This window comes from Oncorhynchus keta, chromosome 33, assembly GCF_023373465.1.
Source record: "Oncorhynchus keta strain PuntledgeMale-10-30-2019 chromosome 33, Oket_V2, whole genome shotgun sequence".
Classification (NCBI taxonomy): Eukaryota; Metazoa; Chordata; class Actinopteri; order Salmoniformes; family Salmonidae; genus Oncorhynchus; species Oncorhynchus keta.
In genome coordinates this window covers 24,124,682-24,141,074 of record NC_068453.1, presented here as the reverse complement: position 1 = coordinate 24,141,074, position 16,393 = coordinate 24,124,682, and the positions used below count along the sequence as shown (strand labels likewise).

General features: G+C 44.0%; 1 protein-coding gene across 4 annotated transcripts in view; it reads left to right on the top strand.

Annotated features, from left to right (window-relative positions):
• LOC118380838 (apoptotic protease-activating factor 1-like) overlaps window positions 1-12,825 on the top strand; it is a 98,281-nt gene extending 85,456 nt beyond the window's left edge. For all 4 annotated transcript variants that reach the window (XM_052492539.1, XM_052492538.1, XM_052492537.1 and 1 more), the window contains one exon: window positions 10,286-12,825. In XM_052492539.1, coding sequence (XP_052348499.1) covers window positions 10,286-10,432 — 147 coding nt within the window. In that variant the 3' untranslated portion in view covers window positions 10,433-12,825. The remainder of the gene's footprint in view (window positions 1-10,285) is intronic.
• Window positions 12,826-16,393: the final 3,568 nt, after the last annotated feature.

Genomic DNA, 16,393 nt, shown 5'->3' with positions numbered 1-16,393 from the left:
GTTCCATTCAGAGGGTGGATATTTAAGTGCCTTTAAACGGGTTATGGTAGTAGGTGCCAGGCGCACCAGTTTGAGTCAAGAACTGCAACTCTGCTGGATTTTTCACACTTCACAGTTTCCCGTGTGTGTCAAGAATGGTCCACCACCCAAAGGACATCCAGCCAAATTGACACAACTGTAGGAAGCATTGGAGTCAACATGGTTCAGCATCCCTGTGGAACGCTTCTGACACCTTGTAGAGTCCATGTCCTGATGAATTGAGGCTGTTCTGAGGACAACATTGAGGGAGGTGGTGTTCATATTTGGTACATCAGTGTACAGTTGTAATATAGGCCTACAGTGTACTGGTATTCACCTAGTTCACCCACAGTTCTCTCACCTTTTATTTGATCATCTCTCTCCCTCCATCTCCTTTCCTGCGGCTACCTTGTCCCAGAGCCTGTAGGAGTTGAACAAGAGCAAGATTGTTCATCCACATATAAACACCTGCCTCTCCATCTCTCTCTTTCCCTATTTCTCTCTCTCTCCTCCCATCCAATTATCTCTCTCTCACTCACACACACTGTTGTGTTGTGACTGGGCCAGGCAGGCTGTGTTTCTATCATGTAAGTGAGTTTTTCCCTGGGCAGCTTCAATAGACAGACCTGCTCAGCTCTGCAAAAGCTGGAAGCACCTGTCACAGCCAGTTCATTCCAGTGGACTGGGTTATGGTTGTTTCTACACATACTGACACACACACATACTCTCAGTATACAAGCCTGCATATTAACATACTGACACACACACACACGCTCAGGATACAAGCCTGCATATTAACATACTGACACACACACACACACACATACTCTCAGTATACAAGCCTGCATATTAACATACTGACACACACACATACGCTCAGTATACAAGCCTGCATATTAACATACTGACACACACACACATACTCTCAGGATACAAGCCTGCATATTAACATACTGACACACACACATACGCTCAGTATACAAGCCTGCATATTAACATACTGACACACACACACACGCTCAGTATACAAGCCTGCATATTAACATACTGACACACACACATACTCTCAGTATACAAGCCTGCATATTAACATACTGACACACACATACTCTCAGTATACAAGCCTGCATATTAACATACTGACACACACACATACTCTCAGTATACAAGCCTGCATATTAACATACTGACACACACACATACGCTCAGTATACAAGCCTGCATATTAACATACTGACACACACACATACGCTCAGTATACAAGCCTGCATATTAACATACTGACACACACACACACACACTCTCAGGATACAAGCCTGCATATTAACATACTGACACACACACACGCTCAGTATACAAGCCTGCATATTAACATACTGACACACACACATACTCTCAGGATACAAGCCTGCATATTAACATACTGACACACACACACACACTCTCAGGATACAAGCCTGCATATTAACATACTGACTCACACACATACTCTCAGTATACAAGCCTGCATATTAACATACTGACTCACACACATACTCTCAGTATACAAGCCTGCATATTAACATACTGACACACACACATACGCTCAGTATACAAGCCTGCATATTAACATACTGACACACACACATACGCTCAGGATACAAGCCTGCATATTAACATACTGACACACACACACACACTCTCAGGATACAAGCCTGCATATTAACATACTGACACACACACACGCTCAGTATACAAGCCTGCATATTAACATACTGACACACACACATACTCTCAGGATACAAGCCTGCATATTAACATACTGACACACACACACACACTCTCAGGATACAAGCCTGCATATTAACATACTGACTCACACACATACTCTCAGTATACAAGCCTGCATATTAACATACTGACACACACACATACTCTCAGTATACAAGCCTGCATATTAACATACTGACACACACACATACGCTCAGGATACAAGCCTGCATATTAACATACTGACACACACACACACACTCTCAGGATACAAGCCTGCATATTAACATACTGACACACACACATACTCTCAGGATACAAGCCTGCATATTAACATACTGACTCACACACACACACACTCTCAGGATACAAGCCTGCATATTAACATACTGACACACACACACATACTCTCAGTATACAAGCCTGCATATTAACATACTGACTCACACACATACTCTCAGTATACAAGCCTGCATATTAACATACTGACACACACACACACACTCTCAGGATACAAGCCTGCATATTAACATACTGACACACACATACGCTCAGTATACAAGCCTGCATATTAACATACTGACACACACACATACTCTCAGTATACAAGCCTGCATATTAACATACTGACACACACACATACTCTCAGTATACAAGCCTGCATATTAACATACTGACACACACACACACACTCTCAGTATACAAGCCTGCATATTCACATACTGACACACACACATACGCTCAGTATACAAGCCTGCATATTAACATACTGACACACACACATACTCTCAGTATACAAGCCTGCATATTAACATACTGACACACACACACACGCTCAGTATACAAGCCTGCATATTAACATACTGACACACACATACTCTCAGTATACAAGCCTGCATATTAACATACTGACACACACACATACTCTCAGTATACAAGCCTGCATATTAACATACTGACACACACACATACGCTCAGTATACAAGCCTGCATATTAACATACTGACACACACACACAAACATACTCTCAGGATACAAGCCTGTATATTAACATACTGACACACACACACACACATACTCTCAGTATACAAGCCTGCATATTAACATACTGACACACACACATACGCTCAGTATACAAGCCTGCATATTCACATACTGACACACACACATACGCTCAGTATACAAGCCTGCATATTAACATACTGACACACACACATACTCTCAGTATACAAGCCTGCATATTAACATACTGACACACACACATACTCTCAGGATACAAGCCTGCATATTAACATACTGACACACACACACAAACATACTCTCAGGATACAAGCCTGTATATTAACATACTGACACACACACACACACACATACTCTCAGTATTCAAGCCTGCATATTAACATACTGACACACACACACATACTCTCAGTATACAAGCCTGCATATTAACATACTGACACACACACATACTCTCAGGATACAAGCCTGCATATTAACATACTGACACACACACACACACACTCTCAGGATACAAGCCTGCATATTAACATACTGACACACACACACACACTCTCAGGATACAAGCCTGCATATTAACATACTGACACACACACACACACACTCTCAGGATACAAGCCTGCATATTAACATACTGACACACACACACACTCAGTATACAAGCCTGCATATTAACATACTGACACACACACACATACGCTCAGTATACAAGCCTGCATATTAACATACTGACACACACACATACTCTCAGTATACAAGCCTGCATATTAACATACTGACACACACACACACGCTCAGTATACAAGCCTGCATATTAACATACTGACACACACATACTCTCAGTATACAAGCCTGCATATTAACATACTGACACACACACACGCTCAGTATACAAGCCTGCATATTAACATACTGACACACACACATACTCTCAGTATACAAGCCTGCATAATAACATACTGACACACACACACACGCTCAGTATACAAGCCTGCATATTCACATACTGACACACACACATACGCTCAGTATACAAGCCTGCATATTAACATACTGACACACACACATACTCTCAGTATACAAGCCTGCATATTAACATACTGACACACACACATACGCTCAGTATACAAGCCTGCATATTAACATACTGACACACACACACAAACATACTCTCAGGATACAAGCCTGTATATTAACATACTGACACACACACACACACATACTCTCAGTATACAAGCCTGCATATTAACATACTGACACACACACATACGCTCAGTATACAACTGCATATTCACATACTGACACACACACATACGCTCAGTATACAAGCCTGCATATTAACATACTGACACACACACATACTCTCAGTATACAAGCCTGCATATTAACATACTGACACACACACATACTCTCAGGATACAAGCCTGCATATTAACATACTGACACACACACACAAACATACTCTCAGGATACAAGCCTGTATATTAACATACTGACACACACACACACACATACTCTCAGTATTCAAGCCTGCATATTAACATACTGACACACACACACATACTCTCAGTATACAAGCCTGCATATTAACATACTGACACACACACATACTCTCAGGATACAAGCCTGCATATTAACATACTGACACACACACACACACACTCTCAGGATACAAGCCTGCATATTAACATACTGACACACACACACACACTCAGGATACAAGCCTGCATATTAACATACTGACACACACACACACACACTCTCAGGATACAAGCCTGCATATTAACATACTGACACACACACACACTCAGTATACAAGCCTGCATATTAACATACTGACACACACACACACACACTCAGTATACAAGCCTGCATATTAACATACTGACACACACACACACACTCTCAGGATACAAGCCTGCATATTAACATACTGACACACACACATACGCTCAGTATACAAGCCTGCATATTAACATACTGACACACACACATACGCTCAGTATACAAGCCTGCATATTAACATACTGACACACACACACATACTCTCAGGATACAAGCCTGCATATTAACATACTGACACACACACATACTCTCAGGATACAAGCCTGCATATTAACATACTGACACACACACACATACGCTCAGTATACAAGCCTGCATATTAACATACTGACACACACACATACGCTCAGTATACAAGCCTGCATATTAACATACTGACACACACATACGCTCAGTATACAAGCCTGCATATTAACATACTGACACACACACATACGCTCAGTATACAAGCCTGCATATTAACATACTGACACACATACATACGCTCAGGATACAAGCCTGCATATTCACATACTGACACACACAAACATACTCTCAGGATACAAGCCTGTATATTAACATACTGACACACACACACACACATACTCTCAGTATTCAAGCCTGCATATTCACATACTGACACACACACACATACTCTCAGTATACACGCCTGCATATTAACATACTGACACACGCAGGCTCTAGTGTATTGTATGCACTCTAGCATAAGCTAATACTCACTAGACACACACACAGTACATATACTAACACATTTAGTCAGTGTGTGTGTTAGACTGGTTGTTATTCTATATTAGTATATCCATGCCGATATCATCATCATCATCATCATCAGTGTTAATTTTAGAAGACTTGGCAGGAGGGGGCAGCAAGCTGTGCTGTTGGATTGGAAAGTTTTCTAACTCATGAGATCTCAAGATGGCATACACACACACACACACACCCAAGTACAAACACACGCACACAAACAAAAACAGCTTACAGTACACACACACACACACACCAGGACATTGCATCTTTCTGCTTCGCTAACACCATCATAAATCAATGGCAGCACAGTAATAGTGTTCATATCAGCAGCACCATCTGTTCTATAGAGGACACACACACATTCCATCATGACTTATACTGCAGTATTCTCTTGGTGGTCATTAGACCGTTGTCAAAGAAGGCTCCTCTTGTAGTGTGTGTCTGTGTGTACCTATAGTACAGTGACTATGTCCCTGTCATGTTCGTTCCCTCCCTTGCCCCTGTCTTCCCCCGCGTTATGTACCCCACATGGACACACTGTCCCCAACACACATAAAAATACTGCACCAAACATCTTAGATGTAAAATTGCATGACTAAGATCTCTTCGGCAAAACGTCTAAATTAATGACGGATTTCTTGGAATAATTCAGACTATTTTGAGGAAGTATATCCTGGCTACGGCATGTCAAAATGGACAAACAGTACTATTTCTGCTTTTTCCTCCTTTTTCAAGCATAGGTCTTTCAAGGCAGTATGCGAGCACACTTGTTCGGTTCAGCTAGCCGTGTTCGGCTAGGCGTATTCGGCTAGGCATCAGCCGAACTGAAGCATGCTGACGCCTTTAGCAGGAACCACATTTTCTCTCCTCTCTCTCTCTTTTCTCTCTCTCTCTGGGGTTAGAGTTAAGTCCTCTCTTCTCCTCTGTGTCATTCTCCTTCTCTTTATTCGGTCGCTTCTAATCCCTTGCTGGGTGTCTCTTTATTCTCATCCCTTGCTGGTAGTCTCTTTATTCTCATCCCTTGCTGGGGGTCTCTTTATTCTCATCCCTTGCTGGTAGTCTCTTTATTCTCATCCCTTGCTGGTGGTCTCTTTATTCTCATCCCTTGCTGGTGGTCTCTTTATTCTCATCCCTTGCTGGTAGTCTCTTTATTCTCATCCCTTGCTGGGGGTCTCTTTATTCTCATCCCTTGCTGGTAGTCTCTTTATTCTCATCCCTTGCTGGGGGTCTCTTTATTCTCATCCCTTGCTGGTAGTCTCTTTATTCTCATCCCTTGCTGGTGGTCTCTTTATTCTAATCCCTTGCTGGGTGTCTCTTTATTCTCATCCCTTGCTGGTAGTCTCTTTATTCTCATCCCTTGCTGGGGGTCTCTTTATTCTCATCCCTTGCTGGTAGTCTCTTTATTCTCATCCCTTGCTGGTGGTCTCTTTATTCTCATCCCTTGCTGGTGGTCTCTTTATTCTCATCCCTTGCTGGGGGTCTCTTTATTCTCATCCCTTGCTGGTGGTCTGTCTTTATTCTCATCCCTTGCTGGGGGTCTCTTTATTCTCATCCCTTGCTGGTAGTCTCTTTATTCTCATCCCTTGCTGGTGGTCTCTTTATTCTCATCCCTTGCTGGTGGTCTCTTTATTCTCATCCCTTGCTGGGGGTCTCTTTATTCTCATCCCTTGCTGGGGGTCTCTTTATTCTCATCCCTTGCTGGGGGTCTCTTTATTCTCATCCCTTGCTGGTAGTCTCTTTATTCTCATCCCTTGCTGGTGGTCTCTTTATTCTCATCCCTTGCTGGTGGTCTCTTTATTCTCATCCCTTGCTGGTGGTCTCTTTATTCTCATCCCTTGCTGGTGGTCTTTATTCTCATCCCTTGCTGGTGGTCTGTCTTTATTCTCATCCCTTGCTGGTTGTCTTTCGATCAAAGGATATTTACAAGAGAGATTGATGAGTTTGAGAGATAAGGAATTTTGTGCGCCCATGAGTGTGTGTGGGGGAGCTGTTTTTCTTTCTTCTGAGACTTAATCACACTTCCCTCCCTCCCTCTCTCTCCTCTCAGTATGTGGTACCACCTCCTCCATCACGGAAATCTGTCAAATAGGAAGAATAGTACTTTATTTTTATATCCATCTGTTACTACAAAAACCTTCTTCTCTGTTGTCACCAGGCAGGCCACACACACACACACACACACACCACTCCAAGTGCAGCACTACCTAGAGTTATCTAGGGTTGAGAGCATTGCGGAAAGCAGTAACTATCTATATCCATGGGTCCATATCTGTGTTGCCCAGTCTGGGATTAGAATCAGCAGTCTTACAGCTACAGTACAGGGTTTATTTATTATTAACTCGCCTCACTGTCTGTCTCTCCTCTCTCTCCAAATATTTATATGGAAATGGAGGGTGTGTGAAAGAAAGGAGGGGGGAGAGAATAAAATGAGAGAGAGAGAGAGATCTTAGTGGTGTTAAATATTGAAGACCTTTGTCTTATTGTGTTGCATGGTTATGTAACCTCTGTGTGTGAGTGAGTGAGTGAGTGACACACAGGGATCTGAAAGGGAATCGCCTACCGGACCTTCTCCTTCTCTCCTTCCCTCCATCTCTCCCTCTCTTCTCCACAGAAACATACCTCATTAAGTCAAAACAGACATCCTGTTATTCCTCCTATTCCTCAGTCTTCATAGATCTAGAATAGTCAGCTTGAGTTCCTATGGAGCTCAGTCACCCCACTTCACTGCAGCCTGCTCCATACGCTGCTCACACAGTGGTGTTGGTGTTCCACAGACCGTGGCCGAAGCCCCTGCAGAGCCATTACACAGCATGGGCCTCACACTCATAGACTAGAGATAGGGGGGTACAGAGTGGCAGACAGTCAGATACACCACACACACAAATATTAATGAATGCTACAAACTCCTCAAACACACAAAAGGGGCCTCATTTGCAAGCTGTACTTCCAGGGGAATGGAAAATGAGACCCCTTTTGTGTGTTTGAGGAGTTTGTATGATTCATTAATATTTCTGTGTCTGGTGAGTTTGTGCGTGCGTACATGTGTATGCGTGTGAGAATGTATGTGTGTACTTGAGCACGATGGTACAAGGATTCTGCAACAATTGACGCTGCATACACTCTCTCGGAGACAGACTTGTCCTGGTTTTTCCTCAGACCCATAATATCAGCTGGGTCTTAGTCTGACTTGTCCTGGTTTTTCCTCAGACCCATAATAACAGCTGGGTCTTAGTCTGACTTGTCCTGGTTTTTCCTCAGACCCACAATAACAGCTGGGTCTTAGTCTGACTTGTCCTGGTTTTTCCTCAGACCCATAATATCAGCTGGGTCTTAGTCTGACTTGTCCTGGTTTTTCCTCAGACCCATAATATCAGCTGGGTCTTAGTCTGACTTGTCCTGGTTTTCCTCAGACCCATAATAACAGCTGGGTCTTAGTCTGACTTGTCCTGGTTTTTCCTCAGACCCATAATATCAGCTGGGTCTTAGTCTGACTTGTCCTGGTTTTTCCTCAGACCCATAATAACAGCTGGGTCTTAGTCTGACTTGTCCTGGTTTTTCCTCAGACCCACAATAACAGCTGGGTCTTAAAATCAAACTTGGCTTGGTTTTCCTCAGACCCACAATAACAGCTGGGTCTTACAGTCTGACTTGTCCTTGTTTTTCCTCAGACCCACAATAACAGCTGGGTCTTACAGTCTGACTTGTCCTTGTTTTTCCTCAGACCCACAATAACAGCTGGGTCTTACAGTCTGACTTGTCCTTGTTTTTCCTCAGACCCACAATAACAGCTGGGTCTTACAGTCTGACTTGTCCTGGTTTTTCCTCAGACCCATAATATCAGCTGGGTCTTAGTCTGACTTGTCCTGGTTTTTCCTCAGACCCATAATATCAGCTGGGTCTTAGTCTGACTTGTCCTGGTTTTTCCTCAGACCCATAATAACAGCTGGGTCTTAGTCTGACTTGTCCTGGTTTTTCCTCAGACCCACAATAACAGCTGGGTCTTAAAATCAAACTTGGCTTGGTTTTTCCTCAGACCCACAATAACAGCTGGGTCTTAGTCTGACTTGTCCTTGTTTTTCCTCAGACCCACAATAACAGCTGGGTCTTACAGTCTGACTTGTCCTTGTTTTTCCTCAGACCCACAATAACAGCTGGGTATTATTCTGACTTGTCCTGGTTTTTCCTCAGACCCACAATAACAGCTGGGTCTTAAAGTCAAACTTGGCTTGGTTTTTCCTCAGACCCACAATAACAGCTGGGTCTTACAGTCAGACTTGTCCTGGTTTTTCCTCAGACCCACAATAACAGCTGGGTCTTACAGTCAGACTTGTCCTGGTTTTTCCTCAGACCCACAATAACAGCTGGGTCTTACAGTCAGACTTGTCCTGGTTTTTCCTCAGACCCACAATAACAGCTGGGTCTTAGAAGCTGCTAGGTTTCTCCCTTCCACTAATGGAATTGAGGAAGTGGAAATATGTTCTGCAGGGAGATAAGTGGTGTGATGATGCTGTCTGTTTTCATTGGCTTGATAAAAGAGCGAATATGAATATTATTCTGGGAAATGTGGAAGATTGGCATGTCTTCGTTTGAGACACCTGCGCGCACACTTGATATGATTGACTTGGTGCCTTTTGATAGTGGATTCCTGAGAGGTGGAACTTCAATGAAAAAATTACAGCTTAGCAGGTCGCATTAAACAGAATTGGTTAGCAAAACTGTGTGTGTGGCTGACAAGACCAAACTGCATCACTGATCTATTTATTAGAAGGGCTCTTACAGGGTACTGTACATCAGTGGTAGGAGCTTAGAGAGACACTTAAACTGATAACTCTCTCTCTGTCTGTCACTCTCACCCTCTCTCATTCTCTCTCCCTCTTGCCTCTGCTCTCTCTCTCGCTCTCCCTCATAGTGGTGGAACGTGGAGAAAGGAGTGGCCCTCCAGACCTTCTACCCGACAGGAGCCAATCTGAAAAGGATCCACGTGTCACCTGACTTCTCCACCTTCGTCACCATCGACAATATCGGAATCCTCTACATCCTGAAGAAGGTGGAATGAGGAGGCATAGCTCATTAGTCTAAAGTAGTTTCCTTATAGCTCATTAGTCTAAAGGGGGCGTAGCTCAATAATGGAAATAGCTCTCGTCTCCTCTCCTTGCATTGATCTGAAAGAGCCAGACGGGTGAGAGCCCATGTCTGTTAGTCATCTGCCATGTTGCTTTAGCCTGCGTTCTCAGATCAGAGTAGGTGAAGAACAGGAGATCTTCTAAAGGACAATCATTTCTCCTGCTCTGCCTTCTGCATGCCACAACAGTCACACAATCACAACCAAATACATCATTTCTCCTGCTCAGCCTTCTGCATGCCACAACAGTCACACAATCACAACCAAATACATCATTTCTCCTGCTCTGCCTTCTGCATGCCATAACAGTCACACAATCACAACCAAATACATCATTTCTCCTGCTCTGCCTTCTGCATGCCACAACAGTCACACAATCACAACAAAATTGATATCCTGACAAAATGAAATATTCTGCTTTTCTTATTGTATCAGGGGACCATAGACAAAATGCATTTGATTCTTACTGCACTGGGGTAAATTGCATGCAATGGACAGATTTTTCTATGCTCTTTTTAACTAGGAAAATCTATGCTATAATGAAATGCACCAGCATTATCTGTTGTTATTCTACAGTGACGTTGTCAAACACAGTGATTTGGTTTTGTATTTCTAAGTGCCGAATGAGTCTTTGGCTTTGCTGATGTCGTGGCACTCTGCAAATGGTCATGATTGTGTTCTGTCGTCTTAAACAAAGTACTTGTATTTTTCCCTGTGAAGTTCGGCGGCAGGGACCCTAGTGATTAAGAGCGTTGGGCCAGTAACCTAAAGGTTGCTGGTTCGAATCTCTGAGCCGACTGGGTGAAACATCTCTCTTATGCCCTTCAGCAACACACTTAACCCTAATTTGCTCTTGTAAGTCGCTCTGGATAGGAGCTTCTGTTGACTAAAATGTAAAAATGTAGCGGTCTAAACCTGTGTATTTGGACTAACTAAAGCCTTAAAGGTGGACCAGGCTGAGGAGCGTCACACAGCATGGTAAAACTAATAGCAGGACATATTGTGCTCTCCTATCGCACATGCACTGATGTCTGAGGGGGAGAACTGTTGGTCGTTTCCAGTAACTTCTTTGTTGTTGTAATATCACAAATGGACGTGGCTGTTTCACCATTAAGGATTCCAGCTTTAATGTTTTTAAGGGGACATATACTAAGGAAAATGTGGGAAAGCAAAGGAAAGGTCCAAATGATAGGGATTTTTGCATCAACCAGCTCAGTCTCACGTCAGATTTAGATGTTCATCCATGTCTCTCAAACGTCCATTCTGAAAGTGTTTAAGGTTAAGTCCAGGCATTAACTCCATATTCTTAAGTTTAGCTATTAACTGAATTGTTAAGGTAAGGGATAAGGTTTGGGTTAGGCTTAACTTTCTATTGCTGTATTCAAACTTGCAACCTTTGGAATCAGAGGGAGATGCTTCCCCCCCATCCGCCATCCCTGTCCACAACGCCCTAGCAAATCCAAAACTTTATTGAAGGGAACAGCCCTCACTGTTGCCCCCTAGTGGCTGGTTTCCACGTCATCTCCCAACATCGTCAGACTTGGATGGACATCGAATACTGACTTGAATAACAGGTGACCTGGCTGGTTTGCAATGTTATCAACAAATCACGTTACTGCCATAAATGCATAAAAAATGTGTATTGGTTCAGCCCATTTTCTAGAGCAAATGAGTAATTCAAACCTTTACCAAAGGCATTTGTCAGAATAGCATCTGTCGACTATGTTTACTATCAAGTTCAAAACTGTTTAGGACATTTTATACACTAATTATATCGATAGAGCCTGTTTTTTTTGTACAAAGTCTTTTATTGTATATATCTTGCTTTCATACATTTAGTTTTCTTATTACTACTGATCCACACTCTAGTGAGCTTTGTAAAAAGGCACTATAATTTTTCTCTTGTGGTCTGTATCAAGAACATGGCCTTGTTCCAATACTTTGACAATGCATCCTTACTTCCTTGCTTCCTTCCTTCCATCATTGCTTGACTTCATCTCTGATCTGACTCTATTGAATAGCTGACCGATTGCTTCCACTTCATGGCTGACAATCCAGAGTCATTTAAAATCTGTGATTATTGAAGGGAAGGATGTGTTTTCGAAGTATTCAATCTGGGCCTTGTTTTTGATGTCAGAACATGTGCTCTTACCCTATTGGTGCTTTAAACTCAGTGTGCAAGTAAATCATCAGAGGAGGTCTCTCCCTGTCAATCAAATCTGTGAAGTCTCGAGGTGATCTCAGGACATGAATACTGTTATGGTAAAGTGCTTGTGTGTGGTGTGTAATTTATAATACCTTAGAGAATAAAATATTCTATGACAGCAGGTGGCTTACTTCTCTTAATTTGTCATTAAATCATTTGATGTTCACTATCCAGAGCATAGTATTTGATCTACACTGAACAAAAACAAAGCAACATGTAAATTGTTGGTCGCATGTTTCATGAGCTGAAATAAAACACTCCTGAAATTTTCCACACGCACAAACAAATTTGCTTAGATCCTTTTTAGTGAGCATTTCTCCTTTGCCGAGATGATCCATCCACCTGACAGCTGTGGCATATCAAGAAGCTGATGAAACAGCATAATCATTACGTTTCAGGCAACTCTAAAACGGGCAGTTTTGTCACACAACACAATGCCACAGTCTCTTGTTTTGAGGGAGTGTGTAATTGGCGTACTGACTACAGGAATGTCCACCATAGCTGTTGCCAGAGAATTGGATGTTAATTTCTCTACCATAAGCCGCCTCCAACGTTGTTTTAGTGAATTTGAAAGTATGTCCGTCCGGCCTCACAACCGCAGACCAGGTGGGATGAAACTGTGGGATTGCACAATTGAATAATTTCAACCGATGCATATCTGTATTCCCAGTCAAGTGAAATCCATAGATTAGGATCTAATTTATTTATTTAAATTGACTGATTTCATTACATAAACTGTAAAATCTTTGAAATTGTTACATGTTACGTTGATGTTTGTGTTTAATGGATAAGAGAAGTTAGATCTGAAGGTTTGAACGAAAAATGCAAAAGATGTTCAACTACGATGATGTGTAGACTAGACATAAAGTGTGTGTGTGTCAGCGTGACAGAGAGGAGATGCTGCTGACAAGAGGCTGCATGGCTGTCAGTGTTAGCTCCTCCAGGGAGGGAGTACTGGGTTAGCTAGCTGCTGACACAATGTTGGTCACGCTCCGTCTGCTCCTGATACATCCTTCTGACAGGCCACTGATGGGGCCGACAAGCTCAACATACCACGCTGTCTCCTTATACCACGCTGCCTGACTCCTTATACCACGCTGCCTGTCTCCTTATCCCACGCTGCCTGTCTCCTTATACCACGCTGCCTGTCTCCTTATACCACGCTGCCTGACTCCTTATACCACGCTGCCTGTCTCCTTATCCCACGCTGCCTGTCTCCTTATACCACACTGCCTCTCTCCTTATACCACGCTGCCTGTCTCCTTATACCACGCTGCCTCTCTCCTTATACCACGCTGCCTGTCTCCTTATACCACACTGCCTCTCTCCTTATACCACGCTGCCTGTCTCCTTATACCACGCTGCCTGTCTCCTTATACCACGCTGCCTGTCTCCTTATACCACGCTGCCTGACTCCTTATACCACGCTGCCTGTCTCCTTATCCCACGCTGCCTGTCTCCTTATACCACACTGCCTCTCTCCTTATACCACGCTGCCTGACTCCTTATACCACGCTGCCTGACTCCTTATACCACGCTGCCTGGCTCCTTATACCACGCTGCCTGTCTTCTTATACCACGCTGCCTGGCTCCTTATACCACGCTGCCTGGCTCCTTATACCACGCTGCCTGACTCCTTATACCACGCTGCCTGGCTCCTTATACCACGCTGCCTCTCTCCTTATACCACGCTGCCTGACTCCTTATACCACGCTGCCTGTCTCCTTATACCACGCTGCCTGACTCCTTATACCACGCTGCCTGACTCCTTATACCACGCTGTCTCTCTCCTTATACCACGCTGTCTCCTTATACCATGCTGCCTCTCTCCTTATACCACGCTGTCTCCTTATACCACGCTGCCTGTCTCCTTATACCACGCTGCCTGACTCCTTATACCACGCTGCCTGACTCCTTATACCACGCTGCCTCTCTCCTTATACCACGCTGCCTGACTCCTTATACCACGCTGCCTGACTCCTTATACCACGCTGCCTCTCTCCTTATACCACGCTGCCTGACTCCTTATACCACGCTGCCTGACTCCTTATACCACGCTGCCTCTCTCCTTATACCACGCTGCCTGACTACTTATACCACGCTGCCTGACTCCTTATACCACGCTGTCTCCTTATACCACGCTGCCTGACTCCTTATACCACGCTGTCTCCTTATACCACGCTGCCTCTCTCCTTATACCACCCTGCCTGTTTCACCATGCTTCCTCTCTCTCTGTATCCCTCTGTGTGTCAAAGCCCAACCGGTAAAGGCTGTGGACCTGGGAATGATTATGATGGTTGAAACCTATAACCACTGAACACATGTTTCGTCTGCATTGAACATCCAAAGCCCACTTTCAATTGGTTTGTTTGGACATTGTTAAAATGGAGAGGGTCTCATGAGAGTTTGTGTGTGTGTGTGTGTGTGTGTGTGTGTGTGTGTGTGTGTGTGTGTGTGTGTGTGTGTGTTAGACCTACTTCTGTGTCTGTATTAAAATCCCCCAGTGTGAAGTTCTCCAGTCTTTGTCAGTATCCTCAGTAAAAAGTCTTTGCGCTCATTGTAATTAATCATTGTCTCTGGTTGAGTTAATTAAAACCAGCTGAAAGGCTTTGCGTTCGCTCACAGAAGAACTGACGTTGGGTCTTTAAGGGCTAAGAGTCTTGACAAAGGTCTTACTCATTAGGCACCCAAGCAAGAAGCCATACTGAAACAGGGAGTGACTATCTGAACTTCAATATAAACACTCATTGTTATTTTCCGTTGCAAAAACTATGTGCTATAATGAATGAGATCCAGAGCTTTTCGTCCCATCTCAAACACAGGTCATTCATTTTTCTGGTTTACTGGCCTAGTTAGCTTAGTTAGCGTTCACAATGATGGATCGAGGTCTTGGCTAATGCGTCAGGCACATTTCTAGACCTCCCGAGTTCCAGTGTAAAAGTGGAAGGCCCCAACTGGAGACTTGTTTTCCCAGAAGCTTTTGGGAGGGCTGGGCTGGAAGATTTCATTCAAGACATGTGAACCTCCTGGGTTCTGTCTGCGCAATACTTTAATTATGATGGATCTAGGTCTTGGCTAATGCATCAGGCACATTTTTAGACCTCCCTAGTTGTTTTCCCAGAAACCTTTGGGAGGGCTGGGCTGGAAGATTTCAGTCTTCTGTCTCCTCTCTGTTGCCTGCTGTCTCCTGTTTCTGCTGCCTGCTGTCTCCTCTGTGCTGTCTCCTGTCTCCTCTCTGCTGCCCGCTGTCTCCTGTCTCCTCTCTGCTGCCCGCTGTCTCCTGTCTCCTCTGTGCTGCCTGCTGTCTCCTCTGCTGCCTGCTGTCTCCTCTCTGCTGCCTGCTGTCTCCTCTGCTGCCTACTGTCTCCTCTCTGCTGTCTCCTGTCTCCTCTGCTGCCTGCTGTCTCCTCTGCTGCCTACTGTCTCCTCTCTGCTGTCTCCTGTCTCCTCTGCTGCCTGCTGTCTCCTCTGCTGCCTGCTGTCTCCTCTGCTGCCTACTGTCTCCTCTCTGCTGTCTACTGTCTCCTCTCTGCTGTCTCCTGTCTCCTCTGTGCTGCCTGCTGTCTCCTCTGCTGCCTGCTGTCTCCTCTGCTGCATACTGTCTCCTGTCTCCTCTGCTGCCTACTGTCTCCTCTGTGCTGCCTGCTGTCTCCTCTGCTGCCTGCTGTCTCCTCTGCTGCATACTGTCT